The sequence below is a fragment of the Rhizoctonia solani genome, chromosome 10 (assembly GCF_016906535.1).
Source record: "Rhizoctonia solani chromosome 10, complete sequence".
NCBI lineage: Eukaryota > Fungi > Basidiomycota > Agaricomycetes > Cantharellales > Ceratobasidiaceae > Rhizoctonia > Rhizoctonia solani.
Window position 1 is genome coordinate 224964 of NC_057379.1, and position 9855 is coordinate 234818.

At 48.0% G+C, this 9855-nt stretch overlaps 2 protein-coding genes across 2 annotated transcripts; both read right to left on the minus strand.

Moving 5' to 3' along the window:
* Positions 1–905: 905 nt before the first annotated feature.
* Positions 906–4948, minus strand: RhiXN_08264 (Retrotransposable element Tf2 protein; the record flags this gene model as incomplete). The annotated part of the gene is made up of 3 exons (XM_043328080.1): positions 906–3451; positions 3503–4203; positions 4287–4948. The coding sequence occupies 3 exons, from the start codon at positions 4946–4948 to the stop codon at positions 906–908; spliced, it is 3909 nt and encodes a 1302-aa protein (XP_043183465.1).
* A 426-nt stretch (positions 4949–5374) lies between these two features.
* RhiXN_08265 (Retrotransposon-derived protein PEG10) lies at positions 5375–6181 on the minus strand (the record flags this gene model as incomplete). The annotated part of the gene is made up of 2 exons (XM_043328081.1): positions 5375–5410; positions 5456–6181. The coding sequence occupies 2 exons, from the start codon at positions 6179–6181 to the stop codon at positions 5375–5377; spliced, it is 762 nt and encodes a 253-aa protein (XP_043183466.1).
* Between the last annotated feature and the right edge of the window lie 3674 nt (positions 6182–9855).

The window sequence follows — 9855 nt, forward strand, 5'->3', positions numbered from 1 at the left end:
GGCTATGCTGGATCACTGGTTCTTGATGGGTCGTGCCAGTACTAACACCCTAATAGCCCACAAGGGTTGGTGATGAAGAACTCAACCTAATGTCAGAGCCAACAACTACCACAGGGTAAACCTAACAAGCTATTGCCTAATATAGGACTTATCAGCAAGTAGGGCCTAACAATGCTCAAGGCAAGGCCAGGAAAGGGTAGGACAAGACCTATATAAAGTAAGAGTGCACTATGCTGTTAAGACAGCTGGGCAAAGGACCTTTGACAGGGACTGGTATGCTCTCAGGCAATACTCTTAAGTGTATGTCTTAGGGTAGTAGTGTTGGATGGGGATAAGAGGTCAAGTTCTGAGGCTTAAGGCTCTCAGAACCCTCCTTATATATTCACAGAGAAGGGGAAGAGTAATTACATGTACAAACATCATACAAAGATAAGGTCACATGACCAGAGATAAGAAAACAAGATCACATGACTAAAGGTCATGTGATGAGATTACATAATAAGCGCTCAGCGCCTAAATAGCATAAAGATGCATATATCCATAAATCTTCATGAAAATAGCGCATATATTCACTATTTCTTCGACTTAGTGGATTTTAAGGTGGTCACGCCTCTAGGGCATGACAATAACCAATAAGAACCCCAATCCGCAGTTGGCCTTACTCATGCATACGTGTCATAGTGATGTCATCAGGTGGAGGTGGCTATGTATGCTGAGGTAAGCGCGGATGGGGACGTGGCTTGGCGCTTAGTGTATGATATAAGCGCCGAAGTCATGTGATCAAAAATGTTGTCCGTTAGCCTTCATTTAAATTCGAGAAAATGGGAATAAATTCCCTGGTATTGACTGTGTCTACAACACTGCCCCCCCTCTAAGGGCCTTGGCAGCACCAAGGGCCTTCTTTTTCATTTCCTTTTCAAATTTTCTAGGATTTTTTCGGCATTTTTGAGGTTCTCCCTTGGTTCCCAGGTATTCTCCTCTGATCCGTAGCCTTTCCATTTTACCCTGAAAAACCACTTCCCGTTCCTTTCTTCCATGTCTGTGATCCCTTCAACCTTGTATTCTTCCTCTCCGTCCACGGTGACAGGTGGTGGCCGGTTCTCAAAGTTGCGCTTTTTGTCCCTTTTGACTTTTGACAGAAGACCCACGTAGAAAACATTGTGGATTCTCATTGTTGGCGGGAGTTCTAGGCGGTATGCTCTGTTGGAGATTCTCTTGGTTACTTTGAAGGGGCCTAGGCGTTGTTCAGTCAGCTTTGGACTCAGGGTCTTTAGCTTCATGTTTTTGGCGTCTAGCCAGGCTTCTTCCCCGATTTCAAACTTGAGTGGTTCTCCTACTTCCCTGGCCACCATGCGTGTCTTTGATTGCCAGAGTGCCACCTCTATTTCCTGCCATTGCAATTCCATCTGGGTTGCTAGATCATCTGCCTCAGGGACGTCTGTTGGGACGTTACTTGGAGTCAAGGAAGGTTCCCATCTGTATAGTGCCTTAAAAGGGGATTTGCCTGTTGAGCTATGTACCGCGTTGTTGTAGGCAAATTCCGCCATTGGTAACCACTTGACCCAGTCTTTCTGGTTTACCCCTGAGTAGGCCCGTAAGAAGTGTTTGACTGTGGGATTTACACGTTCCGTCTGCCCGTCACTTTGAGGATGATAGGCCAAGGAGAAGTGGGGGTCTATTCCCAGGCGTTGGTACAGGGCCTTCAGGAATTTGTTATTGAAGACCCGTCCGCGGTCCAATACTGTCTTCTCAGGCATGCCGTAGCGTTTCCATACATGGCGCAGGAATAGGTCTGCTAACTCCAGAGCTTTGAGCTTCTTGGAACACTCTACCAGGATTACGTATTTGGTAAAGCTATCCACAATGACCAGGATAGAGTCACTATTTCCGTCCTTGGGCAGGTCTACTATCATGTCATATGACACATGTTGCCACGGGCGTGATGGAAGTTCTAGAGGCTGTGGCGGGATAGGCCCGTACTTGGGTTTCCTGATCCGTTGGCATGTTTTGCAAGAATCAACATGCCAGTATGTGTCAGCTTGGATGCCAGGCCAGTAGTAGTTCCTGGATACCAGTTCTAGGGTCCGTTGCCTGCCCGGGTGACCAGCTAGAGGGCTGTTGTGGAATATGCAAAGTAGATCCGTTCTCAATGTTCCAACGTCCGGTACCACAATTCTCCCTTGGTAAAATAGCAAGCCTGCTTCCATTTTGTAATCCTTAAATGCCCGTTTGATAGAGGGCAGGGCTTTTGACTCATTTTGGAGGAATTGTAGGATCTCCTCCAGGGACTTGTCTTGGTCTAGGGATAGTTTGATCTGGCGTTGTAGTTCCTTTTCTGGCGTAACTAGGGCAAGGTTGGCAAAAACAGGGTCTGGCAGCATGGTCTGATCAGCAGGGGGGATGTCAGCGTGGTTGGAGCAGTGGGATAAGGCGTCTGGTTTGCCGGATTGCTTGCCGGGTTGGTACACAATTTGGAAGTTATATCTGGCAAGTAGTAGGTGCCAACGTGCGTGACAACGGTTGAAGGTGCGGGATTCTTTCCAGTACTCTAGGTTGCAATGATTGGTGAACACGGTGATAGGGTGGAGGGTCCCTTCCAGGAAGATGCGCCAGTACTCAAAGGAGCGGATGATTGCTAGAAGCTCCTTATTGTGTGTATTGTAATTCTGCTCGGCGCCCTTGAATGATTCAGACAAGAATCCTAGTGGGTGTAGACGGCCATCTTCCTGTTGTTGACTGAGTATGGACCCTAGGGCTGCGCCGGAGGCATCCGTTTCCAGGAAGTAGGGTTTTGACGGGTTGGCGTGACAAAGAACTGGGGCGTTGGTGATAGCATCTTTCAATCCCTGGAAGGCCTCCTGTTCCTTGATGTCCCATTTCCACGGCGTGTCCTTTTTAACTAGGTTATGTAACGGCCTAGCCACATGGCTGAAGTTGGCAACAAAACAACAAAGGAAGTTGGCAAATCCTAGGAATGATTGGACCTCTTTGACTTTAGTTGGTACTGGCCATTCTTGTACTGCCTGGATTTTGAGCTTATCCAGACTGAAACCCTTATCTGAAACAATGATTCCCAGATATTCTACAGAGGTGACGTGGAACATGCATTTCAATGCTTTGCAGAACAGCTGGTTATCCATTAGCCGCTTCAAGACTTTGTGAACATGCTCCGTATGAGATGCGTCATCCTTGGAGTAAATCAGGATGTCATCAAGGTAGATGATGACGCATACGTCCAGTAAGTCTTTGAACAGTTCATTCATGAAATGCTGGAAGGCGGCAGGGGCATTTGTCAGGCCAAAGGTCATGACCAGGGACTCGTAGAGACCGTACTTGGTTTGGAACGCTGTTTTCCATTTGTCACCTTCCTTAACGCGGACATTGTTGTAACCCCATCTCAGGTCTAGCTTGGTGAAGACCTTGGCGCCGCGGAGCTGGGCCATGAGGTCATCTGGACGGGGTAATGGATATATGTTCTTTTTTGTCCGGTTGTTTAATCAACAGTAGTCAACAACCAGTTGGCGGGAACCATCTTTTTTGGGAACAAACATTACAGGGGAGCTAATTGATGATTTGCTGGGACAGATCTTCCCAGCCTTGAGCTTGTCCCTGAGCCAGTCCTTAAGTGTGGCAGACTTGGCATTGGTCATGCTGTATAAGGGCAAGTTCAAGGGGCCTTCTTCCGTAAGTTCTATACCAATATTGTAATGCCTGTGGGGGGGAAGCTTGTTGAATTCTTCTTCCCCAAATACCTTGGCATACTGATGGTATTCAGGGGGTACTCCTTCAAGAGGGTTCTTATCAGCTTCCTCCTCTTTGGCAATAGCAGCGTGTTCCGGTGGTGTGTGGGGGAAGGAGAGTGTGCGTCGGTTCCAATTGATTTCCGGGTTATGGGCGTCTAGCCACTTCAATCCCAAGATAGCGGCGTGAGACCCTGTATTGCAAATCAGGAAGGTCTCAGTCATTTGTTTGCCATCTAAGGAGAAGGTTAGAGTGGCCTTCTTCCAGATTTTACCAGCTTGGGGGCTTGACCCATCAAGCATTGTGACAGTGCGGGGTGTAGGGAGGTCAATGAGTGGAAGGCGGAGTGATTCCGCGGTGTGAGGGTGCATGAAAGAGGATGTGGCGCCTGAATCAATCAGGACTTCTAATGGTTCCGCTTTTTTCTCTGGTTTGATTGGAATAGTGAACAGGGGTTGATTTCTATGTGAAGTGGATATATTACATAATTCCAAGACAAAACCAGAGTCCTTGGGGTCCTTGCGCGCGGCAGCAGGTACCCTTACTCTTTTCCCGATTGGTACTTGGAGTCTTTGCCTATTTTGGCGGTTTCCTTGGCTTTCCCCTTATCCTCCTTTGGGGTAGCCTTCCATCCGGTCCGGCACTCGGCAAATCTATGCCCTGGTTTACCGCATTTGACACAGAGGCCCTCTGTGTGACGGCGATTGCGTTCCTCCTCCAAGATGTAGTTGGGATTGGAAGAGAGGGGACCGGTTTTGGTGGCCTGTTGGCCGGTACTTGCCCCCCTGTTGGGGGTAGCAGAAGATTTGCCAGGCTTATTACCCTGTTGCGGGTGGCTGGCTCTTTCTTTGCAGAGGGCGTTGTCAATTATGAGGGCGGCATCTTGTACCTCCCTCAGGGTTTGGGGTTGCCTCTCCCTTGTGGCTATCTGTCTCCGGACCTCCCAGTGTAGTCCACGCGCAAACTGGCCGCAAAGTGCAGCGTCGTTCCAGTCAAGTTCCATTTGCAGCGTGCGGAACTTAGTGATATATTTGGCACAAGTGCCGGTCTGGGTGAGGGAAGTAATTTTCCGCTCCGCTGCTCTAGTTGCGTCTGGGTTGCCAAAGGCGGCCAGGAATTTGATCTTGAACTCATCCACGGTCTGGATGAGCGCGCGATGGGACCCTAACTGGTCCAGGTGGGGATGGGCCCAGGCCCCTGCTGTCATGCCCTAGAGGCGTGACCACCTTAAAATCCACTAAGTCGAAGAAATAGTGAATATATGCGCTATTTTCATGAAGATTTATGGATATATGCATCTTTATGCTATTTAGGCGCTGAGCGCTTATTATGTAATCTCATCACATGACCTTTAGTCATGTGATCTTGTTTTCTTATCTCTGGTCATGTGACCTTATCTTTGTTATGATGTTTGTACATGTAATTACTCTTCCCCTTCTCTGTGAATATATAAGGAGGGTTCTGAGAGCCTTAAGCCTCAGAACTTGACCTCTTATCCCCATCCCACATCTACTACCCTAAGACATACACTTAAGAGTATTGCCTGAGAGCATACCAGTCCCTGTCAAAGGTTCCTTGCCCTGCTATCTTTATAGCATTAGTGCACTTTACTATATTGGTCTTGTCCAAACCCTTATCTGGCAATTGCCTTGAGCATTGTTGGATCCCACTAGCTGATAAGTCCTATATTAGGCAATAGCTTGTTGGGCTTTACCTTGTGGTAGTTGTTGGCTCTGACACCTGCTGCTTCCTCCATGTTCATGAGGAGGAAGCTGAGGACCTCCAGGTCCAAGGGAAACTGCCTCTGGTTGAGGCGAATCCAGGCCATCATGCGTGTTAGCCATTGTTTGGCCTCTGACCCTATTTTGCCTTTGAAGGCATCCGGGTGGCCCACCTTTACAGTGGAGGGGACTGGAGGCTGCGCCAAGGTGACAATAGGCGCTGGTGGAGGTCCTTGGGGGGCTGGAGCCGGTCCCGGAGGGAAGGAGGAGGCAGGGTATGGGTTGAATAATGAGAGGGGGTTGCGCCTGGGGGCCCCTGTGGAGATGATAGGGGCTGGGGCCCCAAGGAATGGTTGAGCCTTTCCAATAGGCTTGGCTTTGGGCGCGGCCCTGGGAGTTTCCTCAACCGCTGGGGGTTTTTGTTCTTCTGGGGTGTGGGGGCCCCAGGCGTGCTGGAGTTGGGCCAACCCATCCTTGACAACATCAACGGTTTGCAAGATATTCTTGACATTGGTCCAAACCTCTTGGCTAATTTTGGTTTGTTCCAAGAGGGTCCGCTTGATGCGGTCAACCTGGGATTGGAGTCCCCAGAGGAGGCGGATAACCCGCTCAAGGGATACTTTGCCAAGCTCAGGGGAGGCTGGCGGAAGGAAGGGTTCCAACTGTCCCTGATCAACAGGGGAGCGGGCTCGAGAGGGTGGCCGGGAACAGGTTGCCATTGAGTGTGTGGGGTAAGACCGGCCAGCGTGGGTGGATGCCCGGGAGGAAGAACAAGGGGGGGTGCGGGAGGTAATGGTGGAGAGTGGGATAGGGACTAGTAGGTGCCTATATCAGGACTTATGAGCGCTTGATTACTTGATTGCTAAGACCTTGCGTCAAACAACCTAGCGTTGAACAGTAGGAATTACTAATCACAGCCGTGGACGGGCATGATGTAGAACCCAATTTCTGCAAGCGGGTGTATTGGCTGTCTAGGTCTGCTGGTAAAAGGTGCGGCGACCGGAGGTATGCGGGCAATAGGGAATTCCTGCCTTATAGCAATTTGGTACTAGGAGGGGATGATGCTGGTTTGATTATTAACAGCAAAAGGCAATCCCAATCTCCGGTATTTCCCTCGTGCTAGTACAGGGTTCCTTCTTGTTGTTGAACTAAGTGAGGTAGGTGCTGGTGGGCACGGTTTGCAACCAACTTAAGGTTGATTACCTAGTGTCCTAGACGTCTGTAAGGACGTCAAGGGCGCGGGCGCTTGTGGCCGTGTGGATGTACAGTAAGTACCGCTTAAGGCGGCAAGGTCTACCCTACGACGTCTAACTACTAAACTACAACGACCACGCGCTGTATGGCGGCGGTGAACTACGTATGTACAGTGAGACCAACGCTTAAGGCGTGTAACTAAGTATTTACTGGGCTGTAAGGCCCTTGTACAATGGGTAGATGCGACAAGAGGTAATTGACCTGGGTGTTACCATGGTTGGTTGGCCTCCTTATATATTACAAGGGTGAACTAATTACAAATACAATATATGCAAATACCATAACCAATAAGAACCCCAATCCGCAGTTGGCCTTACTCATGCATACGTGTCATAGTGATGTCATCAGGTGGAGGTGGCTATGTATGCTGAGGTAAGCGCGGATGGGGACGTGGCTTGGCGCTTAGTGTATGATATAAGCACCAAAGTCACGTGATCAAAAATGTTGTCCGTTAGCCTTTGTTTAAATTCGAGAAAAAGGGAATAAATTCCCTGGTATCAACTGTGTCTACAACAGTCATAAACAGAGGAAAATAGAACTAGCCGGAATTGAACCAGCTTGACCACTAAGCCATAGAGCCCTATTATTCCTCTGCTGACAACCCATGATTACACCTGCTACCCCCCAAATTTGGGCTTGGGCCAGCATGCAACCTGTCATAACCTCCTTAACTATACCATTGGATTTGCCTGATTTTTCTAATATTTTTACTATTTTTTACAGACTCAATATCTTTACTTTTTAAATCACGTGATCTTGGTGCTTATTATGCCAAGATGCTGCACTGAGATGCTGTGCCAAGGGCGCTTAGGGGAAATCCATGCTTCTGCGCAGCCCACAGCAAGCTTCTCATTTCACACATGTACTTCTTTTCACACGTGCACAGACCATGTAGATAGTGCGCGTACTTCTATATATGGCAGGAAAATTGCTTGGAAACCCCAAGTTGATTTTACCTTGTCTCATATTCATTGAGGAGGATAGTCCAGCCAGCTAAGTAGCTGGCCCCCACCATTTCTCAGATGTTAACCCCTGTTGTACGCCAACTGTAAGGTTGGGTACACGCTAGTGGGCGGGCGCTTAAGGCTGTACTACTACAAGCAACTTATGTAATCTAATCTACTAGGCTATACTAATACCGCGTAAGGCGGTCTACTGCTAACTACTAGCAATGGGGGCCTTAGGCCTGGGAGGTGTGATGAGTGTAATAAGGGGGTTAACATCTGAGAACTGGTGGGGGCTGGCTACTTAGCTGGCTGGGTGATCCTCCTCAATGAGTATGAGACAAGGTAAAATCAACTTGGGGTCTCCAAGCAATTTCCCTGCTGTATATATAGACAAAACTACTAAATACATGTGGTCTGTGCATGTGTGAATAGAAGACTACATGTGAAAAGAGAAGTGTGCTGCAGGCTGTGCAGAAGCGTGGATTTCTCCTAAGCGCTGTTGTAGACACAATAGATACCAGGGAATTTATTCCCATTTTCTCGAATTTAAACGAAGGCAAACGAACAACATTTTCAATCACGTGACTTCGGCGCTTATATCATATGCTAAGCGCCAAGCCATGTCCCCATCCGCGCTTACCTCAGCACACATAGCCACCTCCACCTGATGACATCACTATGACACGTCAGTGACACGTATGCATGAGTAAGACCAACTGCGGAGCAGGGTTCTTATTGGATCACATATTGGATATAACGTATTTGTAATTAGTCACTCTATAGAATATATAAGGAGGCCAACCAACCATGGTAACACCCAGGTTGATTACCTCTTGTTGCATCCCCACTTGTACAAGGCCTTACAGCCAGATCACTAAGTAGCACCACCAACGCCTTAAGCATCATTTCCACTGTACATACGTAGTTTGCCATTGCCCATAAGGCCTTGGTCACCGTAGTTTAGTAGTTAGACGTCATAGGGTAGACCTTGCCGCCTTAAGCAGTACTTACTGTACATCCACATGGCCACAAGCGCCCGCGCCCTTGACGTCCTTACAGACGTCTAGGACAAGCGCCCTTGGCACGGCATCTCAGCGCAGCATCTTGGCATAGTAAGCGCCAAGATCACGTGATCCAAAAGGTAAAGCTAATGAGTTTGTAAAAAATGGTAGAAATATCAGAAAAATTGGGCAAATCCAATGGTATAAGTTAGGAGGTTGTAACAACCCCCAACTTAACTCACCACACCTCCAGGCCTAAGGCCCCATTGTCAGTAGTATAGAAGTAGCAAGTTGCCTTACGCAACTATAGTATAGCCTGCTAGGTAGATTACATATGTCTTGCTTGTAGTAGTACGGCCTTAAGCACCTGCCTCCACCAGTGTGTACCCACCTTACAGTGGTGTACAACACAACCACTTGTACTGGTCATGTGACCATGTCCAGGACACAACCAACCATGGTAACACCCAGGTCAATTACCTCTTGTTGCATCCCCATCACTGTACAAGGCCTTAAGCCAGAAACCACTTAGATACATGCCTTAAGCATTGGACTCACTGTACATATGTAGCTCACCACTGCCTTATAGCATGTGGATGTTGTAGATAGTTAGCTTGTTGCTGTAGGTAGCACCAACACTGCCTTAAGTGGTTTTCTTATTTTAGTCCATACAGCCACAAGTGCCCACTGCCTCAATGCCCCTTAAGGACATCTAGGACACATGCTGCAGGCTGCGTAGAAGCATGGATTTCTCCTAAGCGCCCTTGGCACAGCATCTTGGTGTGGTATCTTGGCATGATAAGTGCCAAGATCATGTGATCAAAAAACAAGAGATCTCAAGTCCATAAAAAATAGTAGAGATATCTAAAAATTTGTGCAAATCCAGTGGTATATGTTAAGAGGGTGTAACACCCAAGTTGGTAAAGGAGATTAGAACATTCCTGTTGTCCTAGATGTCTGTTAGGACATTGAGGCAGCAGGCGCTTATGGCCATATGTAACTAAGTGCAAGAAACTACTTAAGGCAGTGCAAGTGCTACCTACAACAACAACCAACTATACTACAGCAACCAAGCCTATAAGGGCAATGGCAAGCTAGCTAAGTACAACCAAGAGGCTGCTTAAGGTGGTGTAGATTAATGTAACTAAGTAATTACTGGACCTAAGGTCCTTGTACAATGTGGAGATGCAA